Here is an 18,725-nt window from a genome sequence, read left to right as displayed (position 1 = left end):
GCTGATGATTTTTAGAGAGCCCCACATGTGTATGATTTTTCTGCTTTCATGGGAGCTCATCCTCTCTCTATGGGAGCTCAGCTCCCACTGGCTCCCACGTAATTCGAACCATATATATAAATATATATAGACACACAGGGTTTCATGTAGCTGTTAAAATTAAAGCTTAAAGGTGCCCTCTGGGATAAAAAAATCAAATCATACACCATATTCCATACCAGATGGGGGCAGTATACCTCCAGAAAAATACCTCCTCGGCCGCGCACACTCATGTCTTCAAACAACACGAGCGCTGTGTTGCTCTGTCTCCCTCGCGCATATTAATCAGTAAAACTAATAGTAAAAGGTTGGAAGACCGCAGTTTCACGTGGATCATTTGGAGATTTTCAGAGATTAGAGACTAAATAAACAACATCTCAATACTAAATTATAAAGGGCATCTCATAGACACGCCGGTGCATTTCGACGATGTGGGAAAATTAAAGCCCAGGCATTTTTAGTTTATGGTATTCGTTTTGTTCATGTTACATTTTTATCATTAGTTTGAATTAATTTGACAGACAGCATTCCCTGATGTGGACCAAGCTAGCGCCTTTCAGAGCTGCCAACTCTCACGAATTCACCGTGAGACACACAACTTTTCACACACTCTCACGCCACATCCATTTTGTCACGCACAGAAAAGGACACAGAGACCGATCTCAGCTCTCAGATTCTGTTAATTTTATTACGCAATTCAAACAATAAATGCAGTTTTGGCGCTTGTAAATGTTAGACGACAGATCCCTAGCGCACGTGAACCGATCATCTCTACTAGCTAATGGTAAAAGAACACGAACACCGTTGAAAGATACAGTATGTTACAACTTACCAAAATGTATTCCTCATGCATAATATCGACCAATCATTTTTTTTAACTCATCCCTGAACTGAAATTTAGTAGTTTCCACACGACATCACGACATGACATCAGGTTCAAGTACACACAAGCCGGCGCGACTTACTCGTGTTACTGCAGTTTGGCTGGTGGTAACGTTGCCCGCCCGCATACCGCCTCCCATGGCTGAAACTGGTATTACGACACCTGCCGGGCCGGGGCTAGTAATTTAGCATGCTAATTTAGGTTATATCTCGGCAGCACTATAACTTGTCAGTTTTTTAATGACATCATTGCACTTATTTCTTCTCATTCTTTTGATGTGTGTAGCTCATTTTTATTACATATGGCACCTTTAAAGCTACACTGTGTAACTCTTTTAGTTTATTCTTAGCTAAAAACACTTAGTTCTTTCAAAAATATGTCAAGTCAAGTCAAGTCAGATTTATTTATATAGCGCTTTTCACAATACAGATTGTATCAAAGCAGCTTCACAGTAGCTGCGTTTCCATTACCCTTCAATTTGCACAAATTGAAATTGCGAAATGAAAATACGCTCAATGGAAACACGTCAATTTCGCAAAAACTCCCGTTTATCGCAAAAAAGTTTTTACGCTCGCATGAGGAGGTTTTTCAGGCAATTCGAAAAAGGATTTTTTCGCAAAACTGCAATGGAAACGGATTTTGCGCATTTACAGTCACCTAACTAGACGGAGTGTGTTTTAGGTCCGTGTCCGCAAATAATAATAATTATCATCATTAGCCTATTATAACATTTATTAGGCTACATATGTAGAAGACGCTTTTATCCAAAAAAGGAACAAAGCAATTCGTCACATCTCATTAGTACTGGTTGTTGGACAATAATAGGGCTAAGATTATCACAAATAAACACTCGATTTTGTCCAATATCCAAGAGTGTGTGCGGAGTTTGGAGCACGCACTGGATGGCAGACAGGCGTGGGTGCGCCGTGAACATTTTCATTTTCCCATTTCATTTTTGGTTATACAGAAAATAATAATACATTATTCGCAACTACTTTTATTTGCGTAATGTCACAATAACAACAAAACGTTGTGCTTTTGTAAAATAACATAAAACAATCAGGCGCGCTTTATGATCTTCGTGAACTGGAGCGCGAGAACTGAACCAATAGCCTTTATAGACTAAAGCTTTAAATGTCCACTTTAAAAAGAACAAATTCGAATCGTAAACTAATACCTTCTGATTATGTAATCCGTATGAAAGGTGCAGTTCTCTCTAAAGGTGCATCCGGAGATTATGTTTTTAGCTCGTTATTTTTTCAGACGCATTTATAATAACTCACCTATTCAGCACTGCGGGAAAAATATCATAAATATCCAGGTTCTAATTTGGCCTTAGAAAACCAGTAAAATCTACATTTTTTTCCCATATTAATTTGTGAATATTTTAAATGTTTTAAAGGGGGCAAAAAGTCATAAACAAATATATGAAAATTCATTCAGATGTATATAGAGCAGCTATTGGTGTGGTCTAACTAAAACGTTGGTGTTAAACTTTGTGTTTTAAAAATACAACAACCGTTAATTTTTCGTTTTGCAACGACCGCTTGGACATAATACGAGTTAGAGTTCTTTATTAAATTAATTTAAAAAAAAAGAAACATTAATTACAGGAATAACCTCTCTAAACCTCAAAGAAATGCCATCAAGACATCGAAGCAGAAATAAGGGAGAAACAACTCCGTGTCTTTCCCTGCCATTAATGCTTGGATAACACACCACGTCTCCTTCCATTAATAATAATAGTCTAGTGTGGTGCATGGCTGTGAAATAGGTTATAAACCTACCAAAGTCCGTTGCCATGATTTTTAGAATGACTTATCGCGAGAGGGAAAAAAGACGTTTTAGTCGCAAAACATCAGTTAATGGAAACACCGTCATTTTACAATAGTTTATTTATCAACATTTGGAAAATATCGCAAAAGTTTTGCACAAATCTGTAATGGAAACGCGCCTAGTGATGACATGAAAGTAGTACAACACAGATCAATAATATTGTTAAATATTAAATATCCCCAACTAAGCAAGCCAAAAGCAAGGCGACAGTGGCAAGGAACCAAAACTCCATCAGATTGGATGGAGAAAAAAACCTTGGGAGAACCCAGGCTCAGTCGGGGGCCAGTTCTCCTCTGGCTTACATTCATATTGTTTATATATAAATATTAAATATAAATATTGTTTATATATAAAACGGCGCCATAACATATCGCCGGCGTTGAGTCTTCTCTTCACAGGCGTTGGTCTTCTCATCACAGGCGTTGGGGCATCCGAAATCGCCGTGAGAGGCTGGATACAAAACTGGACCTGACGAACGCCATTGATAACAGCAGAAGGAGATGGGAAATAATTAGCAAAGCTGATGTTCATAATGATTTCCATTAAATGGGAGTCGTGTTAGAAAACCACTATCTCACAAACTCTCCGCAACCCAACCATACGCGCCGACCCGTTTGTCTAAAAGGCTGTCGAGCCCCACTGGTGCGTTAAGCAGTTTCAGTGGCAAACGGTTCCGTGTGGCATAACATACATTTAAGAGCGTAACATTTAGCACAAGTACTTTAAATGAATTAAACCTGTGACCTGTTTTCTGAGTAATATTAAAAATATCTTTATAGATTGTTGCAACACCGCCGCCACGACCGGTCAGACGAGGTTCGTGTTTATAATAGTATCCTGGCGGAGTAGATTCATTTAGACCGAAATACTCATATGGTTTAAGCCAGGTTTCAGTAAGGCACAGAACATCGAAATTATTATCTGTGACCATTTCATTTACAATAACCGCCTTAGGTTTGAGCTATCTAATGTTTAGAAGACCTAGCTTTAGAAATTGTTTTTGTTCACTGATATTTAGATTTTCTGGTTTAATTACAATAAGATTTTTGCTAGATCCTGCACTAGATTTATAGTTTGGCTTCACTAAACGAGGAATAGACAGTTTCTATATAATGTTCCACACTATGCATATTAGTTAAGTTTGGACAACAAAGGCTGTGATTTGGACTTTGACTTACTAGTCATCTGGTGCGTAACGTCTTGGAGATGTTGTCCGACACAACAGCCGCTTCGATTCTGCTGGGGTGGAGTCCATCTGCACGATACAGCCTGGGTCTCTCCCAAAACAGATGCCAATTATTTACAAAGAGCAGTTTCTGTTCATTACACAATAACATTAACCATTCATTTAATGCAAATAGTCTACAGAACCTTTCCTGTCCTTGTCGGTACGTGGGAAGCGGTCCAGACACGATGATCGTTGCTGTAGGCGCTTGTGCTGCGTACCATCTCGATCAGGCTCCTGTAGTCCTTCTTCAGAACCTCCGTCTGCCGCAGCCTAATGTCGTTGGCTCCCGCGTGCAGCACAACAGCTCCGACGCGCTCGTCCCCGCGCTCGTCCCCAAAGTGTGTGCGGTTTCGTTTTCTTAAGTACCGTTTAAGAACCGTTTAGGCACCGGAACCATTTAAAAAATACCGAGTAGGTACTGATAACAGATAAAACCCAACCGATACCCAACCCTATTCATGACCGACCAATCACTACAGTATTGGGAACTAGCGACCTGAACAAAAGTCGCAGGCTTTGTGAACGGGGCTTTAGAGCTGCTTTACAGCACAATTGAATTCTGTTTATATCAATGACTACGTTTACATGCAGCCAATTTTCGGGTTATGGTCGGGTTAAGGTCACTATTCGGGTTTCTGAAACATTAGGATTAACCCGTTTACATGTGTGAGCAGAGAGAGTTTCTCCTGTATACATGGAATTGCAATATCCCGATGTAAACGGTGACGCGCGATTAGCGTCTAGACGTACGGACAACCTTAAGACGCAATATGCGTCATTTCCGATTCTTCTTCCTGTATCCAAAGACAACAACAACAGCAGCACGCGGATAATGAATAGTTCGGGGCAGATAGCGATCGCCTTTGCTTGCGCTTTGATGCTGGTAACATTACTGACCTCGCTCCAAAAGTATGCTGTGCTGTGTCTCGCCATGTTTACTTCTGGTATACGGCACGCGGATTTTTGTATGCGCCGAGAAGTTTCTCTACTCAAATGACCAAGATTCCTTGCGAATAGAACATGCGCAGAACACAAATCACTATGAGGATATGCCGATACGTGTTTACATGACCAAAAATTCGGGTTAGAAAAGGGGTACCCCAGGTATAATATCCCAGTTTTTAAAATCCGGGATATGAGCATATTCGGGTTTTTGCCGGTGTTTACATGGCCGTTATTGGCTGCATGTAAACTTAGGCATTGATCATTATCTTCCTGTTATCAAGGTAAAAAGGCTTTGAAACAATCTGAATTGTATAAAGCGCTATATAAATAAAGGTGACTTGACTTACCAAAGCAAATGTGGCTGTGATGACATCACTTAACTTACCTTTCCAGTCTTCAGTCTCTCATGTTCTTACTCAGACGTGGACAGGCTCTGATCTCTCTGGTGAAGCGGCTCACGTGAGTGGCTTGAGTTTTTCTGTCAGGATGATATCCATCCAATCCTGCATTTAAACCAGTGTTCTTTATAGACTGGATGGTGTGTCCAACCCTGGAGAAGAAAACCAAAACAATTATTCGCGCTGACAGTTTATTACATTCCAGTCGTTGGGCTGGACTTCGGTAAGCCAAAAATGTTATATCATATCCAATACAAAGATCATATGAACAACATGGATGTCTCTTTTCTGTTTATTACTGTGAAGCTGCTTTGAAACACTCTCTATTGTATAAAGCTCTATATAAATGAAAGTGACTTGACTTGACTATAACAAGAACATTAAAATGAACTCAATTCACTAAACATATTTGAAAATCTCACTACAAAACAAATCCAGAAATGAAGATAAACGACATCACAAATGTTGTATCCTACTCTGTTACACTTCTTCACACCTGAAATCTCTGATCGAATGAATCTCCTGAACTTCTCCATTCTACAGTAGATCATTTCTAAACCATCTATGTTGTAAGATCTGCTCTAACGTCGGGCGACTAGTTGGATCCAGGGTTAGGCACTGGATAATCAGATCCCTGCATTCTGTACACATTTTAATAAGGATAGAGCCGGTTAGTCATGACCATGTGACACTAATGTAGGCATTTATGAAAACAGCATCTCTGAAACATGAAAAATTTAATTAAAAAAAGTGTTTTCTTAAAAGATGAAGTATGTATTTTCTGCTGGACTAGTGGCACCTTGGGAAATTACAAAAAAATAAAGCATATTTCAAACAATCTTGCAAACGTCTCTTTCGTGTGCCACGGCTCCCCCAGCTCAAACATCACAAACACAGCTCTTACTGGTCCATGTGAAGGCATGTTTCAGGTCCAACATATTAGGAATACTTTTAGCTGTGTTGCATGTGTCTTTATGAACGGGTGCATGATGATGCTGTATGGTATTAATAAATGCAGTGAATTTTTCCTACGATCCCACTGTGACTAAACACCCTCAGGCTCCGCCTGCTACAATAGCCACGCCCCCAAACACTATAGGTTGAGCTGGAAAAAGATTGATGGCTCTCAATGATAAGATGGAGCCTTTTTACACTTTTGGGGGAGATAAACCCACAAATGGCATACTAATAGTAATTGATGAACAAAAAAAAAAAACATACTTCATACTTCACATACTTCACCTTTAACTGTTTCTTAACTGTACAGAGCCTTTGCTTTGGGTGTTTATCAATGTCATCAATATTATTCACTCACCGTTGGATAAGTTGGCATTCTGAAATCTAACTTTGGCTTTTGTGATTTCCTTTGGATTCCGAAAAGGAGGACATGTGTTCACCATCTCGTACAACAACACTCCTAGAGCCCAAACATTTACTGGGACGGGGTGAAACCAAGGCTCTGTGAGGACTTCAGGTGGGAAGTAAAACTTTACTCCTGTAAGGTAAGCAAGACATTTGTGCATTGTTGAGCAAAAATTTTTTAAGTGTCAAAGAATCAGCAAGTCATTACATCTAGGTTTCCAAACTTCCAAAATGCTCACCAATGTAAACGTCGCTGTCATACCCATCACTATTAAATATCTGTCCAGAGCCAAAGTCTATCAGCTTGAGCTCTAAAGTGTCTTTCTTCACCAGGAAATTGTCCGCATGAATATCATTGTAAAAGACATTATGCTCAATGCAGTGTTGCACTGCCAGCACAGCCTGTCGCATGATGAGCCGTGCTGTTGATTCGTCCAGTTGAGGATTATCATAGATGAAGTCCAGCAAACTCTCGCAGGGTTCGGGATACTCCATCACCAGGGTGAATTTTCGAGGGTGTTCAAACCAATCGTGTAGTTGTATGGCGTACGGGCTTACGGGTTCTTCCCTCATCATTAGCAGCACAGCCACTTCTGCAATTAGAGGTTTGGGATGCCCAGGCTGGAGAAAAGACAAAAGGTTAGCTGGGTAAAAATCTGAAGAAAACATAATTTTTCTTTGATTTTGGTAGACACGATCAACAGTGGCTTTGCAGGCTTATTCGTCTACTACATTTACACCTAATGTTTCCTACAGGTGTATTAACTACAGTAATCAACACTTCAACAACTAAATACACATTCAGCTTTTGGCCAACTTACCATAGCGAGATAAAGATCGTCGGAAGTCTTGCGCATCCGCTTGATAGCAACCTGCAAAAATGAAAAAAGAAACAGAATTCAATAAGAGTAACAACATTCAAGCGCCTGACCTTGCACATAACATTTATGATTTGAGCATCTAAGTATAAAACCCTGTGTATTAAATATGTTTTGATGCATGCAAGAGCAAAATGTTTATATAATTCAGCAAAAACCTTTTTGCCATCAAATTTCCGTGTTCCTTTGAACACTCTTCCGTATCCTCCGCATCCAATCATCTCTCCCGCGTTATAGAGAGACTTGAAGGAGTCTGAAAAACAAACAGAAAATAAGAGAAATATATGAGCTTGCTAGATCCTTTGTTTTATATTAAAAATATCCGTGCTGGTCGAAAAAATAATATGAATATTCTGAAAACAAGCCTCAAGATATCTTTAGTGGAAAACAAGACGATAATACGGTTTAAAACAACGTTTGAGAAACAAGGACTGCAGATTTACCATGATTTGGCTCGACACCGGACTGACGTGAATCAGAATCAGGCTCCGAGAGCAGATCTAGTGGAGGAACGAAAGGCTCCACAACATCCACAGCTTTACTGTCAGAACAGCAGCCGGACGGACTCTTTACAGCCGTCCACACGTTCCTGAGGAACGAACGAATTCTTTTCATCTTCTTTCCTTTTGTAGGTTTTTCTGGAACAAAGGGGAAAAAAATTCAGTATAAAAAAAAACATTATAAACATCTCTGACCTCACATTTAAAAATGATATAATGATAGAACTTCAATTTAACTGTTCAATTTTATCTTTAATGTCACAAATCCAAAATAATGCAAATATTTCCAAGCTATCCGCCTGACGACGCCATGTTTCTGCTCAATACCTGCACAAATGTCCCTTAGGGGTGACCAAAAGTTTCTTTCACAATATTATGTAATAATAGTTGTTGTTTTTTTTTATATATATATCTTTTATTAAAAATAGACCATTCATTTCCAGGCATTATTATTTGGCACAGTTCTGGCAATGGTAAAGGTCATATGAGCCATCATGTCTTAAAATATATTTCACATTTATTTCTTATTAAATATAATAGCCTATATTTAAATCAACATTGATTTATATTAAAGACATAACTTAACCGACTCTGTTTACATGAACACTGGTCACAACAGCCATTTGGACAATTTTGTCAGTATTTGACCATTCAAACGCAATATGTTGTGAAACAGAACTCTTTTTGGGATTGTGCGTGTGTCTTCGTGTGTGTGTGTGTGTGTGTGTGTGTGTGTGTGTGTGTCAGCTGAGTGAGTTCATGGCTTGTTGGCTTAACAAAAATATATTCTAAGAACGTTTTGTCCAACTAAAATATTTCAGAAAACAATTGCTGAGAAACTGTGTGTATTCATCATTCTGCCTTATTTCAATCTCACCTGTCGAGCTCTTGTTCACAGGTGAAGCCTCCACGGCACCATGAGCAGTCGGGACATTAGAAGTGTCGGTTGGCTCGATGGAAACTTGACTAGGCGGTGGAGGACAGATCCCCTCTTGGAAGCTGTCGGATCTGGACAAACTCCTGTTAAGGCTGTCGGAACTGGACACACTACTGTTGAGGCTGTCGGAACTGGACACACTACTGTTGAGGCTGTCGGAACTGGACACACTACTAGTGAGGCTGTCGGAGTGATCTGGATCAGAATCAGGCTCCGAGTCCAGATCTAGTGGAGGAACGAAAGGCTCCACAACATCCACATCTTTACTGTCAGAACAGCAGCCGGACGGACTCTTTACAGCCGTCCACACGTTCCTGAGGAACGAACGAATTCTTTTCATCTTCTTTCCTTTTGTACGTTTTTCTGTAACAAAAGGGAAAAAATTAAGCATAAAAAAAAAACATTATAAACATCTCTGACCTCACATTTAAAAATGATATAATGATAGAACTTCCATTTAACTGTTCAATTTTATCTTTAATGTCACAAATCCAAAATAATGTAAATATTTCCAAGCTATCCGCCTCACAACGCCATGTTTCTGCTCAATACCTGCACAAATGTCCCTTAGGGGTGACCAAAAGTTTCTTTCACAATATTATGTAATAATAGTTGTTGTTTTAATATATATATATATCTTTTATTAAAAATAGACCATTCATTTCCAGGCATTATTATTTGGCACAGTTCTGGCAATGGTAAAGGTCATATGAGCCATCATGTCTTAAAATATATTTCACATTTATTTCTTATTAAATATAATAGCCTATATTTAAATCAACATTGATTTATATTAAAGACATAACTTAACCAACTCTGTTTACATGAACACTGGTCACAACAGCCATTTGGACAATTTTGTCAGTATTTGACCATTCAAACACAATATGTTGTGAAACAGAACTCTTTTTGGGATTGTGCGTGTGTCTTCGTGTGTGTGTGTGTGTGTGTGTGTGTGTGTGTCAGCTGAGTGAGTTCATGGCTTGTTGGCTTAACAAAAATATATTCTAAGAACGTTTTGTCCAACTAAAATATTTCAGAAAAAAATTGCTGAGAAACTGTGTGTATTCATCATTCTGCCTTATTTCAATCTCACCTGTCGAGCTGTTGTTCACAGGTGAAGCCTCCACGGCACCATGAGCAGTCGGGACATTAGAAATGTCGGTTGGCTCGACGGGAACTTGACCAGGCAGTGGAGGACACATCCACTGGAAGCTGTCGCATCTGGACAAACTCCTGTTTCCGTCACTGCCTGGTTCATGTTGGCTCTCAGATCTGTTGTTACTGCTCCTGGAAACAACTCTCCTGCATCTGAAGCGGCCTGATGGAATAATTCAGACATTTTTAATAATATTAATAATCAATTGTCAGTGGTCACACACACACACAAAATCAACTTTCTATTTTCAATGACAAATCATTTATTCACTTTAATAAAAGCCTATACTAACCTATGCGATAGTGTTTGGATGAAGTGGACGGACGTCCATCATCTGACCTCTGCATCTCTCTCTTCCTGTGAGCCGAACCTGTGGGCACAGAAACGAACTCACAAGACCGAGGTGTTGAACATCCAGGAATAAGCTCCTGACTCTGTGCCTGGGTCGGGCCTGACATCTTCTTCAAACTGCAATTAAATGATACAAGTACCATACAATACAACACAACACACAACGCAGAAAATATTCAGCAACTGTCTGAATTCGCCTCGTCTTTCAGTCAACAAAGAGAGCGATCTAACGTTTGACTGTGACGTCAACCGCATTATTCAAAATACCTGAAGTAGTGCGAGTCACGCGTGAGCGCACATCGAATCTGCAAACAAACTGAATCAGGAATACAGGACTGAATGTTATCGTTAAACAACCATTTAACAAGTGATATAATCATGTGTCATTACTACTTAGCTAAAACTAATATGTTAAAGCCTTTTTTACAGTCTATAAAGCATGAAATAAGGTTGACCACCAGAGGAATACTTAAAGATCACTAAAAGAAAATCGTTAATAACTTGTAATCAGAATAGCCTATAAATTCATTATAGTTTCATAAAGTTGAATAAAGTGCAATAATGAGTTTGAAAAAACTTACAGACCATACTTTTTTAAAATTTAAATTTAATGATCTTGACAATCCTTATTATCTGCCAAGTTGCAGACATGACAGAAACAATTAAAGAAGAGGCACTATATTAATTTGTGTATTTAGCACATTAATACTACCATAAACACATATTTTATTTGAAAAGAGACATGTCTATTGTATAACTAATATCATCAACACAAGCGATTGTGCTTGATCCCCGACGATCGCCTCAAGTTAAACTGCATTGTTTTATTTATTACCCGCTTCTGTCATTGGCATTGCCCACAACGCTTAACGTTACGTGACAGGACTTTGAAACAGCAAACAGGTAAAACAATAAAAAAGCATGACTTACATCACATCCAGCTAGCCAACTCCCAAGCTCCGTCATCCTTATTTTGTCTTCGTATGAACGCCCTGAGAAAGCATTTTTGTAAAGATAAAACCGATTTTAAATTAATCTTGAAAGAGAAATTGCGCTTCTTTACCTTGAAAGTCGAGAACGGTCCAATTACGCAAGGCCAAAATATTTCAAATCAATTTTGTGGGAGGGTCTGACACAAACAAACTAATTTGAGCATGCGTTTAGAAAAATACGGTACAGAAATTTTTGATAATATTTTTTTTTTCTCCAGGAACATTTTACCAATTCCACATTAATCTTAATAACTAATATTAATTTTGCATTGAATCAGTTATAAGTGATATGTAATTGTTCATGAAGTCTAGAAATGAAAAACGTCTTATATTCAGGTGTACATAATTATTAACATCCAATCATTAGCATAATCATAATTAACGTTTTCTTTTATAGATAAAATAAGCCAGAGAGAGAGAGAGAGAGAGAGAGAGAGAGAGGTAAAGAACCCTAAAAAAAAAAAAACCCCGACCCCCACCTAATAAGAATCACAAGATCACAGTAAGATTTTAGAAGTTCCTTTTTAGTCCATCTCCCGCTATATCCCGAAGTCCGTTTTGCAGAGGAGGACTAAAATTTACTTCCAAAACAAACCTACTGCCATATTCTGGAAGATGAATTCTTCAAACAGAGGTAACACGATGATGTGGTTCTGGTGCTAATACACTTCAGCTTATGATTCTTATTAAGAGGGGGTCATTTTTCAGGATTCTTTGCCTAACCAAAGTCTCTGAGATCCTGACACCTTACACTTCTGATCCAAGATGTCCATGTCTTTCTTTGTTCAGTTGAAAAGAAATGAAGGTTTTTGATGAAAACATTCCTGGATTTTCTCCATATAATGGACTTTATTGGGAAACAAACGGTTCAAGGTCCAAATGAGAGTTTCAGTGCAGCTTCAAAGGTATTTAAACGACACCAGACGATGAATAAGGGTCTTATCTAGCGAAAAGATCGCTCACTTAAAAAATAAATTAAAAAATTTAAGTTTTATAAGCACAAATGCTCGCCTTGCTCTGTTGATGATGAGCGTTCATGATTCTCCTGTTCAAACTCGTTTATCAAAATGAACAAAACTTTTTTCGAGTCACGACTCGAAGGGTCCTAGATAAGACCCTTATTCATCGTCTGCCCGTCACCCCCCCCCCCCCCCCCCCCAAAAAAAAATGACAGAAAGACAGTATTCCCAACATTACCATGCCCCAGGCGCTTATTTTAAGGGAAAGCACTGCAAAATGATTCACAGTTTGGTCAGTATTGGCTGAATTTGTGAAGAGTTTTGAAATTGTGGCTCCAGTATTGACCGATGCTTGTCAAAAATTGAAAAAAAAAACTAACCAGATAGCGAAACGATCTGTCATTTAAAAAATAAATAAAAAAGTTTAAGTTTTATAAGCACAAATGCTCGCCTTGCTCAGTTGATGATGAGCGTTCGTGACTCTCCTGTTCAAAATACAAGGTACAAAATGATCAAAACACTCCAATAACAAGTGTAACAACAATGTATAAACATAATAACATAATGTAACAAGTTAATTTAACCCTTGTGTTGCATTAGATTTTTTACGCAGTTGAGTGCTTTAAGGGCCAAAAATGGCCACATATTAAACATTGCCTAAAATATTATTATTATTTTCCACTTTTACCAAGTTAAATCTTTTAACCAGCATCAGTTCTCATCATAACTACCAAATATTTATTACATTTCAGGATTTTAACCCTTTAATTATAAGTTTTGGTGGCGATACCATCAATTTGTATAAGAGGAAAAAACACAAAAATTTAATTATTTTCAATACACTAAATGCAAAGAGAAAACTTTAGATTTGGATTATCACAGTCTTGAATATGTCAAAGATTAGCAGCAACATTATTTCTGGTGCATTTAAAGATTTTGTGTTATGTCAGATTTTTTTTTTTTTAAATCCCACTTAGCGTGTTAAAGACCAAAAATTGCCACATATTAAACATTGCCTAAAATATTATATATTATTATTTTCCACTTTTACCAAGTTAAATCTTTTAATCAGCATCAGTCCTCATCATAAATACCAAATATTTATTCAATTTCAGTACTTTAACCCTTTAAATACATTTTTATATGAGACTGGGTTGGGCGATACCATCAATTTGTACAAGAGGAAAAAAACACAAAAATGTAATTATTTTCAATACACTAAATGCAAAGAGAAAACTTTAGATTTGGATTGTCACAGTCTTGAATATGTCAAAGATTAGCAGCAACGTTATTTCTGGTGCATTTAAAGATTTTGTGTTATGTCAGATTTTTAAAGACCAAACATCGCCACATATTAAAGCTGCGTAAAATATTATATATTATTATTATTTTCCACTTTTACCAAGTTAAATCTTTTAAAAAACACTCTCAGGTCAGTTTTGATAAATAAATACACATGCTTCAGTTTAATCTGTTCCTTTTTGTGATTGTTAAGAGGATAATTTGCTGAAAAATTCTTAATTAAATCCTAATTATTTCATCATTTGATTGTTACATAATTAATTACATAATTATTTTCTACATTTACCCTCATATTTTGATATATAAAACAATTTAGTACATATTACAGTTCATAGCCTATTAGAGTGTGTTCACAATAAGATTTATTTGCATGGAGATACCATGGACATGCAGTCAGCATATCATTGTTTTAAATGACACAGGAAAAAAATTGCTCTTTTTTTCAAATGTGGGTGGCTCTTAAAAGAGCCTTTGGTTTGCTTCTGTGAAGAATCGCTCATGCCTGTGGCTCCCAAGGAACTGCACCCTCAGCACTGCAGTAGTCATGAGTGTCTCCCAACATGCATTGTTGCTCCCAGCTTGGCTGATGTTGTGCAGTTCAGAGGCTTCTCCGTCACCAACATGGGAAACCGTCCTCATACTAGGCTCCATACTTGGTCCGATTTTATTCACACTTTATATTAATGACCTGCCAGAAGTATGTAAAAACGTTGATGTCCAGTTGTACAGATGATGCTGTAATATTTACACATGGTAAGAACTATCTGGACATAGCATCCCAACTCACTTCGGCAATGGCTCATATTGATGATTGGCTAACTAAGTCATGTCTAAACACCAAAAAAAAAAAAAAAAACGGTCTGTATGGCATTCACCAAACCAAACAAAGTATGAAGGTGTCACATTCTAATGTATTCTTCAGAGGACAGGAGCTTGACATTGTTAATGAATTCAAGTATTCAAGTAAATGCAATCAATATAAATAAAAACAGTTAAGAGTAAAAATTAAATAAAATAAAGTAATACCCCTATCTGAGATGGAAGAGATTGAGTTGGTTTACGGTGCAACTGGACCTCTAGCCCAGGGATGTAGAGCGTCGTACGTACTCTGCTGGGGTGGTGCTACACCAGTAATGCCCAGCGGGGCCCCCACAGAGCACTTTTCTCCCCTTAACGACGCTCTCAGCGACTTCTTATACTCTCAGCAGTATAAGTAACTTACTTCATCACTCGCCTCATCGGAGTGAAGACTCTCCCGCTCTCCATCAAAATCTCTTCCAGTATACCCCTATATGAGATGGAAGAGATTGAGCTGGTTTACGGTGCAACTGGACCTCCAGCCCAGGGACGTACTCTGCTGGGGTGGTGCTACACCAGTAATTCCCAGTGGGGCCCCCACAGAGCACGTTTCTCCCCTTAACGACGCTCTCAGCGACTTCTTATACTCTCAGCAGTATAAGTAATTTACTTCTTCACTCGCCTCATTGGAGTGAAGACTCTCCCGCTCTCCATCAAAATCTCTTCCAGTCAGAGCAGTATTAAAGCAGTTAAAGCAGTACAGTAAAAACAGTCAGACGTACAGTGGCACAGTGCTCATTCAGTAAATGCACAGCTAAACAGATGTGTTTTGAGTCTGGATTTGAATGTGACTACTGTAGCTATACCTTGTGCAGTCAGTGTTCATATTGTTAAAACTTTTTTGTAATGTCACTCTCACTTTTTGCAAAAATCAGGGTTCGAATTATGATTTCATCTTTCTGGGGGTCTCCGGCAAACACCACGCCTGGCTATCAAGTAAGCTTACTGTTGGCGATGGAAACCCAAGCCGGATCATGGTTTACCGGCCCGAACCGTTCTGCACTGTACCGTACTGCTCAGTGGAAACTAGCCATATACACTATTTCTAAAATATTCTAACTGATCCCCCAGTGTGAGTTTTTCTAGGTGACCGTTATTTAGAACCTGTCACTTTAATGTTTCCATGGTGACGCGTTATTGCTTGTCACGTTACACAGCGCAACCACAACACAGCGCTGAATGAATGATGATCTGCTTTTATGTAATTTTTCCTTTTTTATGCTAAATATTCGAAACACTGATATTCCGATTGTTAAATATGTGCAAGTGGATGTGTTTTGTTGTTTAAACACCTTCATAATAATCACGTTAAGTTAGTTGAGCTGTATGTGGGACGCCATGTTATTTTACCGGTGAACTGGGAGAAGAATAGAGTAAAATGTAAAGCTACTTACACAATGTGTATCTGATATGAAAACGTGCCTTATTGTAACGTAACATTAATGGAAAGGATTATTATTGCCGCTTCCCTAGACATCAGTGTGTATTTTACGAACTCAAAATATTTTTTTGCTAGTACTTATGTGTATTTAAATGTCTGAAACCTAAAATAAACATTGTGTGGTTGAAAACACAGAATAGTTGTGATACACGACAGCAGCATTGAGCGAGTCTCTGGCTCAGCGCCAACCAAAGTGAAAGCACGTTTGAATTTAGCAGTTGATCACGTGATGCACTGACCGTTCTAATCACACTGGTGTGATCGATCGTACGTGCGAAAGGGTTTACATAAACATTGAAGGAATATATTGAAGGAAAAAGTGCTTTATTTCTAATTTAAAATAATGGTGCTGATGATTTTTAGAGAGCCCCACATGTGTATGATTTTTCTGCTTTCATGGGAGCTCATCCTCTCTCTATGGGAGCTCAGCTCCCACTGGCTCCCACGTAATTCGAACCATATATATAAATATATATAGACACACAGGGTTTCATGTAGCTGTTAAAATTAAAGCTTAAAGGTGCCCTCTGGGATAAAAAATCAAATCATACACCATATTCCATACCAGATGGGGGCAGTATACCTCCAGAAAAATACCTCCGCGGCCGCGCACACTCATGTCTTCAAACAACACCCTCGCGCATATTAATCAGTAAAACTAATAGTAAAAGGTTGGAAGACCGCAGTTTCACGTGGATCATTTGGAGATTTTCAGAGATTAGAGACTAAATAATAGGGCTGGGGTAAACGATTATTAACTAAACGATTAGTTGGGCGATTATTTTATCGATTAGTCGACTAATCTAATGACTAATTGGACGACTAATATAAAGAATATTTTTCTGCTGCTCAATTAATAAAAAAAAACAATGTATCTCAAATAAATACTAGCATACTGAGATACTATAAGCTGGCTAACATTAGTCTAATGTTATGTATTTGAACACCATCATTATAACTCTACAACCGCCAAAACCGTGTTATTAAAATATTTTTTTTTTTACAAACAGTTTTTATCATAGAGAATGTTTAATTATTAATATCAGCTGAGGAGGGAAACGGATCGGGAGACGGAGTTAGTGTTGCGATCGGAGGCTGCTACTGATGGAGATGAATCGGGAGAGGTTTCTGCACCTACTGATCAGAGCGCGTGCTGACACGGAGTGAAACCTTGTTTATAGGCTCCTCCACACGTCCACACGAGCGCGAATGTGCGTGCGGCAAAAATGACGCGTTGGGTGCGCAAGACCAGGAAGACTGTGGCTGTGTACGGCTTTTTTGTAACAGCGCGTGCGGTGCCGCGTCCGGGATGAACGACTTCAAGCCGAATCTGCCCGAGCTTGTATCACCACACCGGCACCCAGTTTGCGCGTCTAAATTGCAAAAATGTTTTTGTTTTTTTCTTAAGGGTTTGTTTACTGTGTGTGATTCATTTAATGGATAGCACATTCATTTCTAGTTGTCTTCATCCTCTATTCCGAAATGTTTTGGTCTCCCACGTGTGTGTGGCAAGCTGTACCGCTGGGAACATGCAAAAAATAAATAAATAAAGAAGCGTCGACGCAAAAATATGACGTCGACGCAATTTTGACGTCGAAGCATCGACGTCATCGACGCGCCGCTACAGCACTACTAACTAAACAACATCTCAATACTAAATTATAAAGGGCATCTCATAGACACGCCGGTCCATTTCGACGATGTGGGAAAATTAAAGCCCAGGCATTTTTAGTTTATGGTATTCGTTTTGTTCATGTTACATTTTTATCATTAGTTTCAATTAATTTGACAGACAGCATTCCCTAATGTGGACCAAGCTAGCGCCTTTCAGAGCTGCCAACTCTCACGAATTCACCGTGAGACACACAACTTTTCACACACTCTCACGCCACATCCATTTTGTCATGCACAGAAAAGGACACAGAGACCGATCTCAGCTCTCAGATTCTGTTAATTTTATTACGCAATTCAAACAATAAATGCAGTTTTGGCGCTTGTAAATGTTAGACGACAGATCCCTAGCGCACGTGAACCGATCATCTCTACTAGCTAATGGTAAAAGAACACGAACACTGTTGAAAGATACAGTATGTTACAACTTACCAAAATGTATTCCTCATGCATAATATCGACCAATCATTTTTTTTAACTCATCCCTGAACTGAAATTTAGTAGTTTCCACACGACATCACGACATGACATCAGGTTCAAGTACACACAAGCCGGCGCGACTTACTCGTGTTACTGCAGTTTGGCTGGTGGTAACGTTGCCCGCCCGCATACCGCCTCCCATGGCTGAAACTGGTATTACGACACCTGCCGGGCCGGGGCTAGTAATTTAGCATGCTAATTTAGGTTATATCTCGGCAGCACTATAACTTGTCAGTTTTTTAATGACATCATTGCACTTATTTCTTCTCATTCTTTTGATGTGTGTAGCTCATTTTTTGGATATTTTTACCTCGATTATTCCATATGGCACCTTTAAAGCTACACTGTGTAATTCTTTTAGTTTATTCTTAGCTAAAAACACTTAGTTCTTTCAAAAATATGTCAAGTCAAGTCAAGTCAAGTCAGATTTATTTATATAGCGCTTTTCACAATACAGATTGTATCAAAGCAGCTTCACAGTAGCTGCGTTTCCATTACCCTTCAAT

The 18,725-nt window shown here is 38.5% G+C and overlaps 1 protein-coding gene across 3 annotated transcripts; it reads right to left on the bottom strand.

The window, feature by feature from the left end:
• Positions 1-1,387: 1,387 nt before the first annotated feature.
• LOC148977230 (uncharacterized) lies at positions 1,388-11,514 on the bottom strand. Of its 3 annotated transcripts, XM_089117286.1 has the most exons (12): positions 10,784-10,936; positions 10,458-10,633; positions 10,103-10,327; positions 8,947-9,369; positions 8,013-8,207; positions 7,728-7,822; positions 7,513-7,563; positions 6,931-7,312; positions 6,645-6,824; positions 5,317-5,481; positions 3,937-5,201; positions 1,388-3,226 (listed from the first exon to the last, which is right to left on the bottom strand). In XM_089117286.1, exons 1-10 carry the CDS (start codon positions 10,894-10,896, stop codon positions 5,456-5,458), a joined length of 1,866 nt encoding a protein of 621 aa, XP_088973412.1. In that variant the 5' UTR covers positions 10,897-10,936; the 3' UTR covers positions 1,388-3,226; positions 3,937-5,201; positions 5,317-5,455. The 3 variants fall into 3 exon arrangements, with proteins under 3 accessions (XP_088973412.1, XP_088973413.1, XP_088973411.1); XM_089117287.1 differs by lacking the exon at positions 10,784-10,936 and adding an exon at positions 11,447-11,514 and having other exon boundaries at positions 3,937-5,481; positions 10,458-10,535; XM_089117285.1 differs by having other exon boundaries at positions 3,937-5,481.
• Positions 11,515-18,725: the final 7,211 nt, after the last annotated feature.

Source organism: Pimephales promelas, chromosome 11, assembly GCF_988280905.1.
Source record: "Pimephales promelas chromosome 11, fPimPro1.hap1.1, whole genome shotgun sequence".
In the NCBI taxonomy this organism is placed as follows: Eukaryota; Metazoa; Chordata; class Actinopteri; order Cypriniformes; family Leuciscidae; genus Pimephales; species Pimephales promelas.
This window is presented reverse-complemented; position numbering and strand designations above follow the sequence as displayed.

What these genes read in the sequence shown, in the direction of transcription:
- LOC148977230 (XM_089117285.1), bottom strand. Translation starts at nt 10,896, where the DNA reads ATGATTATATCACTTGTTAAATGGTTGTTTAACGATAACATTCAGTCC. An exon ending in CGTGACTCGCACTACTTCAG is followed by an intron (nt 10,634 to 10,783) that starts GTATTTTGAATA and finishes ATTTAATTGCAG; the next exon opens with TTTGAAGAAGATGTCAGGCC. An exon ending in TGTGAACAAGAGCTCGACAG is followed by an intron (nt 8,208 to 8,946) that starts GTGAGATTGAAA and finishes CCTTTGTTCCAG; the next exon opens with AAAAACCTACAAAAGGAAAG.